The sequence below is a fragment of the Macrobrachium nipponense genome, chromosome 21 (assembly GCF_015104395.2).
Source record: "Macrobrachium nipponense isolate FS-2020 chromosome 21, ASM1510439v2, whole genome shotgun sequence".
In the NCBI taxonomy this organism is placed as follows: domain Eukaryota; kingdom Metazoa; phylum Arthropoda; class Malacostraca; order Decapoda; family Palaemonidae; genus Macrobrachium; species Macrobrachium nipponense.
The window spans coordinates 36061217-36082971 of NC_087212.1; the positions used below are offsets into that span (position 1 = coordinate 36061217).

A 21755-nucleotide genomic window follows, 5' to 3' on the forward strand; every position below is an offset into this window, starting at 1 on the left:
TCAAAATAAGCAAATTTATTTCCAGATTAAACTCCAAGTTGTTTAAAAATTGTCAAGGCTAAGCATACTGCATGATTAAAATCTTCAAGTCCTATACAAACAAATCTTAAACAACACATGAACTTACAGATCAGCAGCATTATGCGCTGCAACGCTAGGATTATTGATTTCTTCACCAAGTTCCTCCAACAACTCTTTACGATAATCATCAAAGTCACCTTCTATTTCATTAATTGTCTGTTCTTCAATGACCCACAAAGTACAGTCTGTTTCACGGATTAAGCGTTCGTCGTGGGAAACTATGATAACACCACCCTTATACTCTGCAATGGCTTCTGCCAAGGCATCAATACTTTCAATGTCTAAGTTGTTGGTAGGTTCATCGAGAATCAGTACATCAGGAGATGACAAGCATAGTTCAGCTAGAGCAACACGGGCTTTTTGACCTCCAGAAAGATCTTTATTTTTAATAGTATGAGCATGAGAAGCCAGACCAAATGTGCCAAGGGATTTTCTAGCTTTTTCATACTGTAAATTGAAAAGTCTCATTAAGTATTCTGATGGAGATTCTTCAGCTGTTAAATGCTCACCAGAATGCTGGTCATATCGTCCAATCTTCAAACGGTGATTCTTACGAACTTCCCCCTCCGTGGGGGTCAGCTCCGAAACAAGTAATTTCAAGAATGTGGATTTTCCCACGCCATTAGGACCCACAATTGCGATACGGCTCTCCATGTCAATACCAAAGTCAACTTTCTTAAAAAGAGGTTTATGACCTTCATACGAAAATGTAACGTTGTACAGTCCAAGAATTGGAGGCTGAAGAGGTGGTGGTTCAGGGAAGTTGAACTTGACAATATACTCCTGTGGTCGGAGCAACAGTTCCGTTGGGCCATCTTCATCTTCATCCTTCTTGTTCTTGGCACGATTCTTTTCTTGTTTCCTAGTAAGAGCTTCCTTAGTCTTCTTTTCCTGTATAACGCAAAATGGAATGCAGGAGACAGTATTAGATAAATAATATTCTTAAAGACCACTCACCTATTTTGACAGCAGCTGAACCTAACACATGCAACCCAACAGTTACCCTTTATGGTAACCATTACGTGTAAATAACTAACAAAACATGAATAAATTCACTCATTATTTCAAACCCACCCTTACTAAACCATTTAGCATGTAACCTAAATATCAGTCTACTTCCTATCACTATGGGCATCAAAAAGCTAATGATAATAAATCTTCCAGAGTTAAATCATATTTACCCAGTATATAAATGAAGTGAATCGTATGTTAAAACATGTATCCCCAACAGATGAATAAAGTTAATCATTGTTACAATATGTTTACCCAGTACATATATAAATAAAGCGAATCATAAGTTAAAATAACTGCAACAATGATTAGAGGACTGGAATTATACACATGGGATTTCAGTTTCATTTGAAAGATTAAACACAACTCAAAACCACCACAACTCCCAGGATTAGCAGTAAAATTGTAATTCTTGAGACACTTCATTACTTTATGACATTCTTGTTAGATGTTTGAGAAATATAAATTTTCTTTATAAAATTTATTATTTAGATACTTACCTACTGTTAAAGACAGCTTATATTACCTTGCCTATCTACACAGAGATATAAGCTACTTTTAACAGTATGTAAGATTCATCCTAAAAAAATAATAACCACTAAGTGTGGAAACCTCATTAACGAAGACTCTTAATAATATTTCTTCTGCATTATTCTACTTTTCTACTAAGCAAGATACTTACAGCTTGCTTCTTGGTGGCTCCTGAAGCTTTCATCTCCTTTATTCTCTTTTCCTGCTTTTCATAAGCCTTTAATTGTTCCCTACGTTTCTGGACCAACATCTATAACAAAGAAATAATAGAATGAATCATGCCTATATGGAACACTCATCAAACAAGAAATAAATTTTAGTTTAAAAAATCTGAAAAATTATACACAAAAAAATTTTTTCAACACTTAATCTATCAGACACTCTGGAAATGGACTTTAAAATACAACCACTAATTACATTCTAATCAAGTTTCCAACACTAATGCAATTGCAAATATGCCTCCTAAAGCAACAATAAATAGTTAGTAAAATTCAAGGCTCAAAAAGGACTGTTAATCCCTTCATAATGAATGCTTCACAGAACTATCAAAGTTAGGATGAATCTAAGGAGAATAAATATGAAAAATTCATAAGAAACTGAAGTGCACACCATCAACACAATTTATATATACCTACTCATAACAGCAATACATACTGTATAAAATGTACAATTAAAATAACCATGGAAGTTTCATACTAAAGAATACAAAATTTTGTAATACAAAAATATCCCTGAAATAAAATTCCTCTTACCTTCATATCCCTGCAATGGTAACAAACTATTGTTGTCAATAAAAAACTATACACAAAAAATGCTATGGATTAGACTCTGCCAATGACAAGTCTGTAATTTAATTATTTTGAGACAACCCTGTAAATTAAATAATGAAAGCAGAAAGTTTGCCCAAGTTATACATACCTTTTTAAACATGGAATAATTTCCCTTATAATAGAAGAGCTTACACTGGTCTAAATGAATAATATCAGTACAAACATTGTCGAGGAAAGACTGGTCGTGGGAAACAACTAACAGTGTCTTCTTCCAACCCTGAAAGAAAGAGAACAAATCAGTTCCCAAACAGGAAAAATAAAGCAAGAAATGTAATAACATTATATGATTGCCAAACATTTCCACATAGACATATGGCAAACAACAGTTCCAAGGTAGCTATGTATATAAATTAAGTTTTTCCATCATATCCTGGTAGTATTTTGCTGAAAGTTCATTTTCACAGCCAAAACTATCTTTAATCATTCACCAGTCTTTGAGTATCAAACTGCAAACATTGGCACACATATCAAATCGGTTCTAAAAAATTTTATTCTGTAAATTACATATAAAAAAAATTATGCAATCAGAACCAACATCAATAAGAATAACAGTACTACACCATCACTAACAGTGACAATCATTATATATACAGTTTAATCACAGTATTATCAGTGATTAACATTACATGGTTTAATCACAGTATTATCAGTGATTAACATTACATGGTTTAATCACTCCATTGTCATTTAATTGTTTTTCTGTATACCTTTTCCTTATGGAGTTAAGAGAGGAGAGATGAAAGACGGGTCTGCTTCCTACTGACTTACCAGCTAAGCTAGGATGATTATTAACCCATTTCTTTTGCTTTCACTCGATTGGCCCAAACCATTTCTTTTTGTTTGGTAAAATACCTACCACTGTAAAAATAACTCGGATCCATAATAAACGCACTGGCATTGCGTTCAACTTCTGTGTGCCTTCAGTTGTTTGTTTAACCATATTCCTTGTGAAAATTTATCTAAACTCTTTCCTTTTCTTGAATTCTTTGCCTATTACTATTTTTGTTTGCAAAATTCTCATGTTTATTTTAATTTCTGCCGTTCACCAACAGGAACTTTATGTATTGTGGCATAATTAATATATCTCTTGCACCGAAGATCCAAGTGTAAACATGCCAACAATCATATTCTCTCACAGACACAATCGGACACACACACTATCAATTCCTTTGATTATTGTTTTAAAATGTGAATAAAATTGATTTTCTTATCAACCTTTGACTACTGTGACCATTTTGGTTTCCTCAAAGGCTTCTGGTCTCTCCTCCCTCCATCCCCCAGCCAGCCGTCCCCCATTTTCCTCAAACAATTTGTAAATCGTACACGGAAACAAAACTTTTTCGAGAATTTTACGTCATTTAACATATTGTTTTATTACTTTACACTTAATTAAACTTTTGAACACATTAATAATAGAAAAAATAGTGAAAGTCCTAGGCCAAGGTCTAGAATGATTTTCGTTTTTGGCAATAAATCCTACAGTAGGACACCATGGCATTACCACTGGAGAATCCAACCCTTTCATCTAGGGCTTACAACTCACTTCACCTTCTGGCTGAGGCCAGAGCTATCAAGAAAAGGGTTTTCCTGGTTAGATTCCTCACTGACAACATAGTAAGTTTGAAAAGAGGACCAGACAGCCATTTCAGGGCTAAATCCAGGTTCCAAGAGACTTGCTGCTTTTCCTTGCATTTGGTTGTGTTGAAGGACTTAACCAAGTCTGTTGAGTCTTGGATAGACAAGACAGTCCCCTTGACTTCCTCAGATATATAAGAAAATCGGTGATCTCCATTACAGGTGCTAGAGAAGAGGAGACTTTATTTCTTCTGCACCACAGTCTGAAAATGGCCCATTTATTCTGGTAAACGTTAGCTGATGACTGGAGCCTCCACTTAGAGATCGCTTCTGCAACCGACTTTGAAAAGCCTTTTGCTCTGAGGAGTCGGACGACAGTCTGGACCCTGTCAGAGCAAAAGTAGATAAACTTTGATGGTACCTAATTATGTGTGATCATCTGAGCAGTTTTCATCTTTGTGGGAGTAATTTTGGAAAATCTGCTAACAGACTGATGGGGTCTGGGAATCATTCCTTGAGAGGCCAGAAGAACGCAATGATCATCATCTAGGCATTTCTGTGGGTCTGGAACTTCAGCGCTTCCCTGATCATTCCCAAAGTAGGAAATGCATAAAGTTCCTTGTCGGACCAGTCCATTAGCATTGCATCCACTGCCCATGCTGCTGGATCCATAACTTGAAAGTAATAGAGAGGGAGCTGATGATTCTTTGCAGTAGTGAAGATTTCCATTATCATTCTTCCCCACAAATTCCAGAGGTCCAGGCAGGCCGCTGGATGCAAAGTCCACTCTGTAGGAATACAGCATTCCCCTAATATTCACAGGGGATGCGTACCAGACACCCCCATTCACCTACACTAACAATGGGGACAGCACCAAATTTGAATTTTCGAATGCCGTGGTAGGAAGCTTTCAGCTATGTAATTGCTTGGTACTTCACTTAGGTGAAAATCTATATTAACCCTTAAACGCCGAGCCGGTATCTCCGAAAGTGTCTCCCGTATGACGGCAGCGTTCGCGAGTGAGCGCCGAAGCGGAAATTTTTTTTTTTTTAAATCAGAGCACACTTAATTTTCAAGATTAAGAGTTCATTTTTGGCTCCTTTTTTTGTCATTGTCTGAAGTTTAGTATGCAACCATCAGAAATGAAAAAAATATCATCATATATAAATATTGGAATATATGACAGCGCAAAAAAATAATTTCATATATAATTGTATACAAATCGCGCCGTGAGAAAAAGTTAAAGCTAATGAGTTAATTATTTTTTCATTGTATTGTACATTAAATTGCAATGATTTTGGTACATAACAAATTGTAAAACGATCAAAGCAATACAGAGAAAGTATTATCACAATGTGATGCATGAATTCGTAACGCGCAGACGTAAAAAAAAATGTTTTCAAAAATTCGCCATAAATCGAAATATTGTGCTAGACTTCCCGTTTGTTGCAAAATTAAGGTAATTGATTGAATATTACTAAACTGTAAGTGTTGTAGCTTACAATTGCAGTTTTCTACCATTTCGGTCGAGTTAAAGTTGACTGAAGGTCAAATTTTTTCTATTTATCGTTATTTATATGAAAAAATATTTCAGAACTGATAAAAGCTACAAACATGGGTTGTTTTTAGATATATTCTACATGAACTTGCGCACATTTTCATATATAAAACTTTTATGTAACGGCTAATTTAAAATGGTGCAAACATTACAACAACTGGGTGAAAAAATGTATGATTTTTCGGAAGAGTTACCGCATGATGTAAGGAAAAAGTTTTTTTCATAAATTCACCATAAATAGAAATATTATGCTAGAGACTTCCAATTTGTTGCAAAATAAAGGTAAATGATTGAATAATACTAGAATGTAATAGTTTTAACTTATAATTGTGTTTTTTTACCATCTCGGTCGAGTCCAGTTGACCAAAGGTTGAAATTTTGGCACTTATCGTTATTTATTTATATGAAAATATTTCAAAACTGATAAAAGCTACAACCATGGGTTGTTTAAGGTTGTATTCTATATGAAATTGCACACATTTTCATATATAAAACTTTATGTAACGGCTAATTTAAAATGGTGCAAACATTACAACAATCGGACGAAAACATTTCTGATTTTTTCGGAAGTTACCACGCGGACGCAAGGAAAATTGTTTTTTTCATAAATTCACCATAAATCGAAATATGGTGCTAGAGACTTCTAATTTGTTGCAAAATAAAGGTAAATGATTGAATATTACTAGATTTTAAGAGTTTTAGCTTACAATTGCGTTTTTTACCATTTCTGTCAAGTCAAAGTTGACCGAAGGTTGATATTTTGGCACTTATTGTTATTTATATGAAAATATTTCAAAAGTGATAAAAGCTACAACCATTGGTTGTTTTTAGTTGTATTCTACATGAAATTGTGCACATTTTCATATATAAAACTTTATTTAACAGCTAGTATAAAACTGTGCAAACATTACGACAATTGGACGAAAAAATTTATGATTTTTTCAGCAGTTACCGCGCAGACGTAAGGAAAAAGTTTTTTTTCTAAAATTCACCATAAATCGAAATATTGTGCTAGAGACTTCCCATTTGTTGCAAAATGAAGGTAAATGATTGAGTATTACTAGAATGTAAGAGTTTTAGCTTACAATTGCGGTTTTTTACCATTTCGGTAGAGTCAAATTTGACCAAAGATTGAAATTTTGGCACATCATTATTTATATGAAAATATTTCAAAACTGATAAAAGCTACAACCATGTGTTGTTTTTTGTTGTATTCTACATGAAATTGCGCACATTTCCATATATAAAACTTTATGTAATGGCTAATATAAAACTGTGCAAACATTACGACAATCAGACGACAAAATTTATGATTTTTTCGGAAGTTACCACGCGGACATAAGGAAAAAGTTTTTTTCATAAATTCACCATAAATCGAAATATTGTGCTAGAGACTTCCAATTTGTTGTAAAATAAAGGTAAATTATTGAATATTACTAGAATATAAGAGTTTTAGCTTACAATTGCCTTTTTCGACCATTTCGGTAGAGTCAAACTTGACCAAAGGTTGAAATTTTGGCACTTATCATTATTTATATGAAAATATATCAAAACTGATAAAAGCTACAACCATGAGTTGTTTTAGTTGTATTCTACATGAAATTGCGCACATTTTCATATATAAAACTCTATGTAACGGCTAATATAAAATGGTGCAAAAATTATGTCAAAGTGACGAAATAATTTCAGAGATGTGTCGCTGATGCTTTTTAGTGCAAGAAGAAAGAAATTCGTGCTTGTGCACCTGGGTAACGATTGTAAACAAAACAACAGCTTGATCCGTGAACTCCCAGCATCCCCCAAGGCGCGTGATTCAAAAGTTTTCGCCTAGTAGGCCTATAACTATTTTTCTGTGAATTTTTAACAAACTTTTTTCGTTGACTTTTTCTACGTCGGTTCGGCACCCGACAGACAATTTTCGTCGACGTTTAATACGTCCAATTGGCATTAAAGGGTTAATACAATAGGTATCTGTTGAGATTTGTTAATCATCACTTTACATCTTTGTACAACATAATGTATAGGTATGGAATCACTATCATGGACTGCTTCAAAAAATATTTGTTACTTGTAGCATAAATAAATTTGACCACAGGAATTTATACACTATGGTTACACTTAAGCACTAATACTGTTTGTTGATTATAGATATACAGGCGGTCCCCGGGTTACGACGGGTCCGGCTTACGATGTTCCGAGGTTACGACGCTTTTTCTTAAATATTCATTGAAAAATCCGCCCTGGGTTACGACGCTGACGCTTCCGACGCTCCGAGTTTACGGCGTTTTTAAAAAATACATACTATGATAAGATAAGAATCCTTTATAGTTTAGCACAGTTTCTCTCTCTCTTTGTATTTTCCAACAAAAATAATCACTATAATTCTCTCTCTCTCTCTCTCTCTCTACTACAAAGATGTATGTTTTTTAGTATGATAAATAAATGATTTACTATTTTCAAATATTAATATTAATTTATACAGCAATAATATCAATTCATTAAAGAAAATACCATAGTGAATTAGTAAGATTTTAGCTTATATTTAAAAAATTATGGAAGAATGAAGGAAATCCCAGTCTTCTTCAAGTAACTTCCAGTAACCTTTTCTCAGATTCAGGTACTAAAACTGTCAGATATATAAAGTTCTGTGACAGCCAGGAGGGGGAAAATCTGGGGGAAGAGCTGCAGTGTTGCAATCACGTGGTCCTGACATTTCCCCCCCCCCCCCCCCCCCCTCCCCCCCCCCCCCCCCCCTCTCTCTCTCTCTCTGTCTCTACTCTCTCTCGTCTCTCTCTTCTCTCTCTCTCTCTCTCACACTTTACTGAGACTCGAGATTTTTTATGTACTTGTACTATTTGTTTTTATACTCTTTCAAATAATAATAATAACTGTAATTACAAAATTCATGTGATAGTATTTTAAAGAAATACAATACGTACTAATCTATCCATGTCACTTTTAATTAAGGTTAACTCTCCCTCTCTCTCTCTCTCTTTTGCCACACAAGATAATAATGGGTCATAGTGGTAACTCCCTCTCTTTCACTGGAAGCGTTATAAGTATTTTGTATTTTTTGAGAGAACAGAGAGATAAACTCTCTCTCTCTCTCTCTCTCTCTCTCTCTCTCTCTCTCTCTCTCTCTCTCTCTCTCTCTCTCTCTCTCTTTTACCGAGATGAAAGAATTTTTATGGTACTAGTATGTAAAATGTTTATTGATAATTTCAGTTATTTAATAATAATAATAATAATAATAATAAAAAACTTTAATTACAAAATTCATAATGGTCGTATTTTAAAGAGATGAAAATGACCTTTCCATTTCACTTGTAAGGATAATTCCTCTTTCTTACTGAGATGAGAGAATTTTTATGGTAGATGCACGTGTTTATTATATTTTCAAATAATAATAATAATAATAATAGAAGTAGTAATAATACGATAACTAATTTCAAAAGAAAATTCTTCCCTTTGTCTTTTTCTGTATCAATTTCCCCACCTCAACTCGAGTGACACTCGAGCTTAACAATGCCATACAATGGTCAACGAATTTAATGGTTTTATGTAATTCTCTCTCTCTCTCTCTCTCTCTCTCTCTCTCTCTCTCTCTCTCTCTCGCTCTCTCTCTCTCTCACTGAGATGGGATCATTTTCATGGACGTGTATGTAATAAGTTTATCATTAATATTTTCCAATAATAATACTATGTATAAGTAAAAAATTCATATCTGAGTATTTTAAATACAATAATCATTCCATTTCTCTCTTTTCAATACTGTAAGGACAACTCTCTCTCTCTCTCTCTCTCTCTCTCTCTCTCTCTCTCTCTCTCTCTCTCTCTCTCTCTCTCTCTCTCTCCAAGATACTTGTCATACATTTGGTGTTTCTATTTCTTCCTTTTATCTCTCTCGCTCTCAGCAAAAGAAATGATAGACAAACATAATTGCACAGTCCTCTCTTTCTCTCTTCTCTGGAGAAATATATGTATTTATGGGAGGGGGAAAAAGTTGCCTACAGACATTCATTTCAATCTATTGAAACCGTAAGGAGTTATTTCTCTCTCTCTCTCTCTCTCTCTCTTGTATTTTAATGAAAATATACAGTAATTTGTGAATACACAGTGTTGCACATGAAAAAAGTAAATTAGTGATAATTTTAGAGATACGGCCCTAAGAAAAATAGTGATAATTTTAGAGATACGGCCCTAAGAAAAATAGTGATAATTTTAGAGATACAGCCCTAAGAAAAATTGCAAATTAGTAGTGAAATTTTCCTTGTGGACATGTTTTCAAGAACGTCGTTCCGGCTTACGACGCGTCTTAAGAACGGAACCCCCATCGTAACCCGGGGACCGCCTGTATATGAAACAATTCAAGACAAAAATAGCCATAACATACCTGTAAGTAATTATCTAACCAAATAACCGCATTAAGATCAAGATGATTTGTAGGTTCATCAAGCATGAGAAGCGTAGGTTCCATGAACAGAGCTCTGGCTAATGACACCCTCATTCTCCATCCTCCAGAGAAATTCTTTGTGGCTCTACCCTGCATCTCTTTTGTGAAGCCAAGACCAGCAAGAATTCTGATGAAAAAAATAAAAATATAAAAAACAAAAACAAAAATATAAAAACATGAAAACCACACATCTTCTTTGGGCTGTCTATAAACAAAGCATTTGACGTCTAAAAGATGAAACTTGTTTAGCTGACCACAGACTTTTAACAGGTCTTCTAAATAATAACAAAGAAAACTGCTTAGCAAACAGAAATCACAGGATTAAGGTCAATTTAAATTGTAGAAAAAAAATTATTAATTACAAATTGGGAAAATTCCCTTCACTTAACAACTCATGTTCTCCTCATTTCAACATGGTAAACCTAATAAAAGCATAATACTGATGAAGATGCGTTATCTACTGTTATTTCAGCCAAACCAGAGAAGAAGAAGAATGACTAGTTTTTATAAAAACAAAAATTTAATTTTTATAATAAAATTAGATTTTATATATATTTACCAAATACAGTAATTACATAGCTAAAGCGATTCTTTTGTTTATGTTGTAGCTAATTAGTCCCGGCCACTTTCGGGAAAGGGAGGAACAACTGAGCAGAGTACCAATTTGCTTTTGCATATGTCCATGTGTGATTTGTTGTTAGATCCAGACCCCTGTGCCTGAATACTGAATTCAACATGGATCTGTAGCCTTTGATCACAAAGGTTGATAAACCTTGGGAATTTTTAAAAGTAAAAAATCTGTAACTGAGCTAAAGATGTTTTAATAGATTAGTGCTAAAGAGAGATCCTCTCTCTTTAGCACTAATCTAAGAATAGTGCCCACTTGGCCTGGTACACTCTGGTGGAAGTCACGTCTGCATTTAGAGATATAGTTTCTGCAGCTGATCTTGAAAACCCTTGCACTTTAACAAGCTTCCTGATAGTCTGAAGCCTGTCTGAGTGAAAGTAGGCAACCCTTGATGAAATCAATGGAAATGGGGTTGTTTGAGCAGATTTTGTCTTTTAGGAAGAAGTCTTTGGTTTACCTCCTACCAGAGTTAGAGGAGTTTGACAGTTACCTAAATCTAGGAGCATTGGTGGGATGGGCAGCCACCCCCTCCACTGTCACTTTACTTGGCACTGCACTCACACCAATATCATTAGGACTTTAATTGAAACTCCAATTGAGTCACAGTACTGACTAAAAGACCAAACATGACAAATTTTTGATCAATTTGTATTTTTCATACTGACAAACCTGAGGTCTTAGCAATAGGATAATCTTCTAAGCTCCAGCTGGAAATCCAGTAAAAGTAATTTAAAAAACTTGTGTGATCCTGAGACTATTGGCATTTGTACCTGCTCATGGGGTATTTGGTAGTTCACACAATGCCTTGGGCATCCCGTCAGCTCATCAGTTACTCTTCCAACCCAGTTTTGACTGTCAGAGGGGTGGTTCGAGGTGGGCCTTTATATGTTAAGACCTCAGGTTTGTTAGTTATGAAAAATACAAATTGATTAAAAATTTGCCATTTGTTCATATACAAAACAAACTTTGTCTTAACATTAGGATAGACTTACTTCATTGGTGGGAGGTAAGTATCCTTAACTGACTGGGAGTTTGCCACCTTTAGTCCATTTCCAAATAACTGTTCTCATAACAAACCCACGTATCCTGTATGTTGATTTGTTATGACCCAACTCTCTCCCTGCTACAGAGAGGGGTGTGCTGCTACTGAAAAGCATCCTATGCTATTGATTACCTTATCTCTACTCTGTTCTTTTCCATCTGTCCATCTGCCTGTGGTGTTTTCGCATGGTAACACTGCATCCGGGGCTTTAAATAGTTACGCTATGTGTAAGTTTTAGGTAAATAAAAGGATATCTGGGTGTACATTTGCAACTGGAAAGTGTTTTAATAATTTACTGTATGTGAATTACACCGTTAATATTCGAAACAGGATATTATTTATAGCCCAGGACGCAGTGTTACCATGCGCAAACACCAAAGCCGATGGACAAAGGGAAAAAAACAGAGTATAGTCCACTCCAGTTCATGATGGTAGTCTTCCTCTTACTGCCCGTAGGTAAAGAAGTAGCTAGAAAACATAGGAAAGAAATGAGACCAGTCATCTCATTCATTCTAAGGCTGGGAGCCAGGTAACGGAGTGGAAGTAAATGTAAGAGAACTGGGAAGAGGGGAAGAAATATTCACAGGCGTCGAAAGTAGAGGTGTATTAGGTGAACAAGAAACAGGCCTCCCACCCTCAGATCTACAGCCAACTTCCTCTGTCTATTTCTATCTACTTTTGTCAAATGAGAAGTTAACATTTTCCATTTCCGCTGATCCCAGTCTTTACACTAGTCAAAAGTCAAACAACAACCTGGTATTGCACCCCATACTACAATTACTAGCGTCAGACATATAAATTCACAATCAATAAATCTAGCTAATTAAATTAAATATAAAAAGCCACAGGCTACTAAAGTTCAAGATAATTTACCAAATTCAGCAAAGCTAAGACAAGATCAAAGTTGCTAACAACCTATGTACAGTGATTAAGCGGCAGAAACAAATTGAGCTATTCAACTACTTTGTAAGATTCTTCCCTGAAAGTTGGCAGGGTCAGTTACCTACACCATAAACAAAAGACCACCACCACAAATTAAAAAATTTAAAGCTCCCATCTAAGTGGAAACTAATAGCTACGTAATTAATTGGTATGTTTATATAAAAAAAAAATTCCAATCACATGTACAACCATATTAAATGTAATTTAGCAATTAAATATTTGTAAAACATTTCCAATGTCTTCCCTTCTCACCTCCTTGCTTTTGGCTCAGCTGTATCAGCTCCAATGGCCTTGAGTTCATCATAAACTTCCTGCAAACGATCCATATCAACTGTTTTGTTTTTCTTTTTCATGTCAGCTTCGAGTTGATCCCTCTCTTTTATAAGACTATTACGTTTCTCATCAGCTTTCAAGACTACATCTATGGCAGGAGTGTCATCAGCAATTACTTCCTGCAAAAAGGAGTGTAGGTATGCATGAAATGATGAAAAGTGGAAGGGGGAATGAAATTTCTTTCCAAGTAAATTTACGACTGTGGAGTTGCTTGATATACAAAAGCTTTCAGGAGACCAAGTCACATGTAGTACTGTAGCAGTCATGACAATGATTAATTAATGATTAAATGGAAAAGTTGAATACAGTGCATCAAACCCAGATTGACAAAAGCAATGCAAGGAATCAAAAGTGTCGTTACTAAAAGATTTCCTCACAATGTTCTGAGACAATCCAATCTACTTATTTTACCCTAAATCTCCACAGCATGAGAAAATACTTAAATTCCGATGGCAAAAACATTAACAGTAACAAATTTCAACTGCCCACTTTTTTTTAAAACTGACCCCTTCACAATTACATACAGATAAAATTTTAAAATGTAACTTCCAAAGTTTTTTAAAACTTACTTGTTCACAGTATAAGACATCTATATTAGGGGGAATGTTAAGGGCTCTTGATTGTATATGGCGAAGCAGCGTAGTTTTACCATGCCTGAAATTGAGGGAGGGAATAATCAAGGGTGGCAATTAAATATGCAAGAATCTTACTCTTAGGTGTCTGCATAACCTGAAAACCAGAATTCCAAATTACATAATTACATCTTCCACTCACATCAAGATCATCTAAGATATTCTCAATTTCATGATACAGATTACTAAGTACACATCAAAATTGATTACCTGAACTTCACTGATGTTTATATATACTTTGAAAAGTTTTACACTGAAATCTTTTAACTTGTGTTACATAATGGATGTTATGTTTGGAAAAACATTATTGTACAGTATGCCAAATGCTAGACATTCAAGTATGTGCAGATTTAGACTAGCTAGGTCCTAAATAAAACACATAAGTGAGATACCTCAAAATCCCTGCATTTCAAAAGAGAGACTAACACGGCAATCAAGTAATTTTGTTAACTAGATTATTTTAAACCTTCGGTGCCATATTGCTGAAATTATCTCCAATATCTTTGTTGCATTTTGGGTCCCTTAATCTACATTAGCCCAAATTAATGAGGTACTTGCAAGTTCACCATCAATGGTAGAGTGCTCTTTGAGTTCTTAAACATCTTAATTTCAAAATCGTTATTGTGCTCCATGTCAAAACCCATTTTATATTTCACTTTGCTTCAAATGCCAGCTGATACATAGCTCAATAAAATTGGATGTGAACTTTACTAACTGGGCCTTCAAATTTCATCAATTACATGCTGTCCCCAGTATAGTTGAGTTGAATATAGAATTTAAGCCAAATGCCAAGCACTGGGATCTATGAAGTCATTATGCAGCCCTGAAATAGAAATTGACTGTAAAATGTTTGAATGGTGTGACAGGAGAAAAACCTCACAGTTGCACTGAGACAAGTGGTAAGAGAGGGTGGACAATAAAATGGAGATAATATGAAAGGAGGTACAGTAAAAGGAACAAAAATAGTTGCACCTAGGGGCAGAAGGCACACTGCAAAGGCCTTAAGTAATGCTACAGTGCAATGCATGAGGTTCACTGACTCCACTGCCCCCTTATGGAGACAGTCCCCAGTAAACAGCAGGGGTTTTATTCCCGGCAGCGCACTGTTAAGCCAAAAATTGCTGCGGTTTGTATATGGTGTAGGGACAAATTATAATTATATTAATGGGAATAAATAGTACTTACGGCTCCATAAACTGGGTAATGGCACCATAAAACAGGTTAAAAGCGCCACGAGCCAAGCACTGTAAAGTCAGAACACCATAAACTAAGACAGTAGTAACCCAGGGACTGCCTGTAATTTGGTGCCCATTATATACTTAGTTATATAGCAATGTCAGTACTTTTTTGTCTATCTTTATCTATCATTATGTTATTAATTTAGGTCATGTCTTCAGTGCTGTCTAAGCAAATACAATACACATCACCAAAAATAAATACAATTTGCTTAGAATTTTTAATCCTTTCTTCTCTATTCCACTGTTTAACTTTCAACAAAGCTCTCAGGAGACTTCCTTGAGGTTTCCTCCAAATCTCATAACTACCAATGTCTTCTATTTAAATCCATTGTTATCATAATCTTAAATATGACAAAAAACTAGATAATGATAAAGGTACACCTTCTCAAGTCTAATTTCATCCATCAAAAGTTATAATGAACGCTTTACTGGTTGTATAAATAACCTCAAACATATCTCACTTTCAGATGAAATACACAATACAGTCTTCTCCCTAGATCGCACAATAAACACCACATTATTAATAATATTGCCATAAACTACCGTATTTGATGGCATATTAGATGCACTTTTTTATTTTTGAGTGTGCAACTGGCCCCCCATCCAATGCGGCCTTATTATGGATGGGAGACCAAACGCTGTACAATAGTCTAGGCCTAGCCTATGGTGAGCAATTGAGCATACAAGGTAGGCACAAAAATTGTTGGTAATAATAAAACATTGAAAAACAAGCCTAATTGTGTTACAGGGATAAAGTATGAAATCATATGTATATTTACACTCACCTTTAAAGGAAAATAAATCAAAATTACCATAATTAAATGTTTAAGTGTTACCACGACAGGCCACCAGGGCCTATGATTTTGTTTACATCAACTCATAGCAAATGGCTGTGAGAATAACTGTTGACATATTGTACGAAATTTTTCATAAGTTTGTGATAGACCGATAATTCGACTTGTTTTCAATATTTTATTACAAATAACGAACTCATGAAAAATTGCTTAGGATAAGTTGGTAGCTAGCCTGTCAGATATTTGCAATGAGTGGATGTAAATAAAAGCAGAGTGCTGTCCTGGTGGCCTGTTGTAGTAACACATAAAAGTTGTTTATTTATGGAAAATTTCTTGTAGTTTCCTTTAAAGGCGAGTGTAAATTTACATTTGATTTCTTACTTTATTCCAGTACGTATACTCTAACAATATTGGATTTCATGCACAGTCAAACATTTATCCCTGTAAAATCAACTTAAAATATCTTTCAATAAATGTATGATGAAACATACTAAAATTATTTCTCACAAATTATCCTTGTAAAATAGGGGTGCATCTCATGTGAAGGTACGTCCTATACATCGGAAAATATGGTACATGTGTATATTCTTTTCAATATTTATAAATTTCCAACTTTGCTGTTTCTCTGTACTGAAGATTCCAATTACCAATCAAAATCAAGCTTTCAATTTCCTTCTTGCCCTACCTATAAAGATAAAATACAAAATACAATACAAAAGGGAACAAACCCATTTGGTCCAACAAGGCCATATCTACGTCCATTGGCAATGAGGAGGGAAGCATTTGTAAACAGGGCCTTACCCTTAGCCGAAATGCTGAAGTTTTCAATCTGAAATTTTAGAGAAACAAAAAATAACCAATTAAATATCAATTTCATGTGTAAAATTTCTAAAAGTAAGAGACTGTTGGGAGTAAAAACTAAATCCTGGTTACTATTTCATGGTTTAAATGCTCCCGTTGATAGTAAAGGAACATATGAACTAAAATCATACACTAAAATTGGTTATAATAATTTCTATTAAATAAGAAAGTAGCCAAAATCCAGACCTTTATATCGACAGCATTTTCCATCTGACTTTGTTGCTTCTCTGACTTCTCTGCCTGCGAAACAGCAAAGGTGTCATCAAGGGCAGAGGTGCCATGGCCACCCTTTACTAGCATGGTGGCCATCTGTCTCTCATATTCTAATTTCTGCTTCATTTTCTTTCTCTCCTTATGGGAAAGCTTCTTTAGGGCCTCTCTCTCTGAAAAGTAAATTATACATATGACATGGGAGAGAAGACACTTTCTGTAATGGGAACGATCCACATGAAATTTCCTATATCTAAACTACCTCTGCTAAGCCATGCCCACAGCAGAAATGAGAAAGGGTACCAACTGAAATACCCTGTGTTTAGTGTACAGATTAAGGCAAAAATACTAAAGTTGTGCATGACAGGCCTAGACCCACGGATCATGGCCAGCTTCAAAGCAAAACAAAGACATAGTACATAGTTCAACAAGGATGTATCCTAACCCAAGCTATCCTGGGGCATACCATACCCTTACCTGGCCAGTTTTGACCCCACTAAGCCCCCAACATGACAATGTGTATAGTCAAGCAAAATGGACTGTGCACAACTATTCTGCATTACGTAGTGCCCAGATAAAATTAAACTGGTAAAAATCTATCCTAAATTATCTAAACACTCATCATTATCAGGGCATCTCCTTATTGAAAATCTCTTACCCACTATGGCAAAATCCACGGTTCTTTGCAGCTAAGCCCCACCCATTGCTTATGTCCAATGGTGGCTCATGACTTGAATTATTGGGAGTGATGAGTTAGAAAATTTTTGGGTGACAAGCATAGCATAATAAAATTCATTAAATCATTAAAAGAAATAAAAACTCGAAAACAAAGACGACTGATACAAAACTGAGAGTGACAGTAAAATAAAATAACATAGGCCTGTATAAAACAAAGGGACTAAAGAACACCCAGCTGAAGAACAAACACACACACACACAAACTCTCTCTCTCTCTCCTTTGTCTCCCATCTCTCTCTCCAGCTGAGGAAGGCAGCAGAATCGCTGCCAAAAGCTGCTATTTTGAATTTTAGTATCATTGACATTAATGTGGTTATCATTTTCCCTCTTTTACTGCAACTCACCACCGAGTTGATTATTTTGCATTACCTACATTACACATATCACCAGTATCGTCACTAATTTGATCATTATAACTAATAGTACACATTGATTAAACTTTGACAAATTTCAAAACACCTTCCCTCTCTAATAGCTGGACTGACACTGCTCAAGAGGGAAGTGCTACCCTCACCTTTACGCATGGGCTGGCTACCACATTATCACCCTGCTCGCAAAATTAGAACTACTGAACACCAGCAGTTCCACTTATTGTTTCAATTCATTTGCTTTTTTTTATGGACAAAAACAAGAGAATGGTAATCATTTGTGAAGGATTATTGATAATAATCTATATTTCATTTCTCCTATTCATGTATACGTATATTCACAATTCTGCGCATATGAAATCTATAAGGGGTGTTGCAGTTCCACAGTGCCTACTGACGAGCTGCCACTGCTTATGTCACAACCATTCCTGGAAGTTGACTGGTTGTAAATGGTTCCAGAAAGTTGGTTAATCTGTGGTCCTTTTCAACTTCATTAGCTTAGCAATTGTTGTCTTACCAAGCTAAATTAAGTTCTGCCGATTATCAAAAGGAAAAATGATATTATCCCCTGAAATAAAATCACAACACATCTCCCTAATTAATGAAAAACTATGAATGAAGCCAGGAATATTCCACAATGCTGCAATGTTGTTTTTCATAAGTGAGGTTCACCTGACCACGGAGGTGACACAGAGAATGTCTGTGTTGGAATTGGTGCACAGGACAATAGCCTAACTACCTACCATCTGATACTGTCTAGCATGTTTGACATGCTAAATTTAAATGCAGAGACTGTCATAGCATGGTGCAAACTGGTATTTCATATTGATTTTAAAAATTTACCACATTTTAATAACCATAAATTAATTTACTAAGTAATTGAATTCATGTACACATTCACTGGGATGACAAGCAGTGACTGCACTCTACAACATCCTAATAGTGTCTATGTTTAGCTTAAAGTCACAGTATGATAACAAGAGACCATCCACCAATTGGCCACTAGGGAAGGGATCTGGTACCCTAGATTAGGTTAGGTAAAGCTGGTTAGGTCATTTGCAAATGAAACTTATGTTAGAAAGGTTCAATTCACACATTAAAACAAGAAAATTATACTTTCATTCCAAAATGTGAAAGGTAGCCTACGTGAAATACCAAACGTCTACTGCCACTTTCAGATAGGCTACTAACCTTCAGCCCTTTTACGCTTGAGTTTTGCCTCTTCACTTTCTTCCTCCTCTTCCTCTTCATCATCTTCCTCCTCATCTAATGTGGGAGGCTCCTCCTCATTATCTACTTCCATAGATTCTGAATCGGGTGTGGGAGACTTTTCTTTCTTCGACTGTTCCTTTCCTTTGCTCTTTTTTTCATCTTTCTCAACTTCTTCCTTCTGCTTCGTTTTTTCCTGAGGAACTTCACTGACAGGTACCTCCTCCTCCTTGGGAGGTTGCACCTCCTTCTTCACTTCCACTTCCTTTTCCTCTTCATCTTCATCTTCATCATCTCCCATGCCATCCACATCTTCTTCCTCTGAGCTCTCCTGAACCTTCTTCTTTGATTTCTTCTGTTTCTGCTTTTTATTCTTCTGTTGGATTTTGGGTGTGAACTCCTCCTCCTCCTCGTCACTTGCAACCTGGAGATTGATCATCTTCTCTGCCAGTTTCTCTTCCTCTTCTTCCCAGTCTTCATCTTTCTTGCCCCTTTTCTTCTTTTCCTTTTTCTTCTTGGGTTGCTTGCCAGGGTTCTTGTCATCGAACTTCGACTCGTCCTCACTGTGACTCACCTTGTTAATGTCGATGACTTTCTCGTCGTCATCATCACTCCAGATATCTTTCTTACCCTTTTTCTTCCCTTTCCCTTTCTTCTGCGAATTGTCAGCCTGCTTTGGGGTACTGACAGTTGTGTTGGACACCTCGTCATCACTCAAGTCATTCTTCCCCTTTCCACCTTTCTTTTTCTTACCCTTTTTCTTCCCATCCTCATCATCGTTCACTGTTGTGCTTATTACCTCCTCATCGCTCTCCTCATGTTTATTCTTGCCTTTCTTTTTCTTGTTTTTCTTCTGGTTACCAGTGACAGATGGAGTGCTTTCGTCATCGCTGTCCACTATCTTCCCCTTCGTCTTCGCCTCCTCTTGGTCAGACTCCCAGTCATCCTTGTTCTTACCCTTCTTTCCTTTCTTGGGAGGCATTTGGAATTACTCTTTCACTACAAATAACAATACTAACTACGCCAATGACCCGATTTTTGGTCACTGGGCACAAACACGGTGGTGATGGTTTGTGCCTTAACGGCGAAAGGAAAGTTTATGCTTTACTTTCGACTAAAGTAAGTCAGAAGATTTTAATCAATGTGACGATAATAAGACTTGGAACTAGTTTTATTTTCTAAAAATATATTATTTTGTTGTTTTAATATATACTATAAAATATATAAGACATTATATTAGCGCTATTCGCAGTTTTTGTTCGCAAAAAGTAATAAATTACATTTTTTAATTATAATGAACGCATCCCTACTGGGTTAGTCATTTCATTCACATTGTCATAAACATTGCGTCATTTTGTAATTCACTCTGAAATATATAGATGGACTTCTAACCTGAATTAGTATTCAGACATCTTTTATTGTTTTTACTACAAAAATTATGTCATATTCAAGAAAGATGCAAAATACTGTTTGGAGATGCCCCCAAAGGGCGGGAAATGTGAAAGCATGAATTATTTGGTTATATGTCTACTCGTCGACGTAACCACTCAAGAATTAATTATGGTTTCAAGAATCCCTTACCATTTTGGTAGTATTCATCATTAAAACTAACTTTTTGTTAGATCAATCCAAACTCCCAATAAAGCATTGGGTCACCACTTCCAGAGCACCTTACGTAGTGCACTGTAGATTATCATCATTTTATTCGGCAGCATGGTCGCCAACGGTATATTTTTCAAGAGGGGGCAAATTACATATATATATATATATATATATATATATATATATATATATATATATATATATATATATTATACAGCGATGATACGTGAAGCAAGATACAATAAAGAAAAAATACAACGTTACGTTGATTTTTTTCAATAGTTCCAGATAATGTTCAGCTGAATTCAGATATTTCTGGAAAGGACAATGCAGTTACATACTGTAAACAAGTATTATACAACACATAATGATACCTTTGATTTACTTAAAGGGAAAGAATATGTTGTAAAATGGAAGGAAAACAAAGTGATGTCACTAAGTGTAATAAATGTAATACATAAATTTTTTTCAGGATTTCAAAGGGGGCCAAGTGCCCCCTCCAGCCCCTATGTCCGGGCGCCCATGTTAGGCAGGGTCCAGCGCGTTGATGAAAGACTTCACTATGCTCGTACAAAGAAAACAGGAAGATAACATTTGTAATTGCTTAACACTATAATAAATATCTGCTATTATGAAATTATGCTACTTTTACGGATACAGGATGAAACAGAATTCTGTGGAAAATAAATGGTAAACCAAGTACACTGGGAATGTCCACAACATTTTCCATAAAAAAACAAGAAACATCGCCATCAGAGCCATCACGCTGTTCATATGTATGGCTCATAACTCTATAGATTATAAAAACAAAAAGTAGAATGTGCCCCAAAAAGGCTGTTTGAGAGAAAGGAATTTAAGAATCTCATTATATATTTATCATTATTATTATTTTTGTCCTAAATAATGGAAGTTCGTATGCTGTTGAACTCGTTATGCCTTCTCAACTAAGCGTGTTTCATGTCAGCAGGTAAACCACAAAGCAGTTAAGTTAATTCATCTTGTTTCAGTGGTCCATATTACCATTTACAAAGGGTAAGTGGCATCATGGTCACATACAAAGTATATGTATACATGAAAACAAGTTTACAAAGTAGACAGGTAATTTTTTATTGGAAAGCT

The 21755-nt window shown here is 35.4% G+C and overlaps 1 protein-coding gene across 1 annotated transcript; it reads right to left on the bottom strand.

The window, feature by feature from the left end:
- LOC135197928 (ATP-binding cassette sub-family F member 1-like) lies at positions 1-20136 on the bottom strand. The gene is made up of 9 exons (XM_064225187.1): positions 19017-20136; positions 16696-16892; positions 16377-16477; positions 13554-13638; positions 12904-13103; positions 9980-10166; positions 2542-2670; positions 1775-1873; positions 1-972 (listed from the first exon to the last, which is right to left on the bottom strand). Exons 1-9 carry the CDS (start codon positions 20014-20016, stop codon positions 124-126), a joined length of 2847 nt encoding a protein of 948 aa, XP_064081257.1. The 5' UTR covers positions 20017-20136; the 3' UTR covers positions 1-123.
- Positions 20137-21755: the final 1619 nt, after the last annotated feature.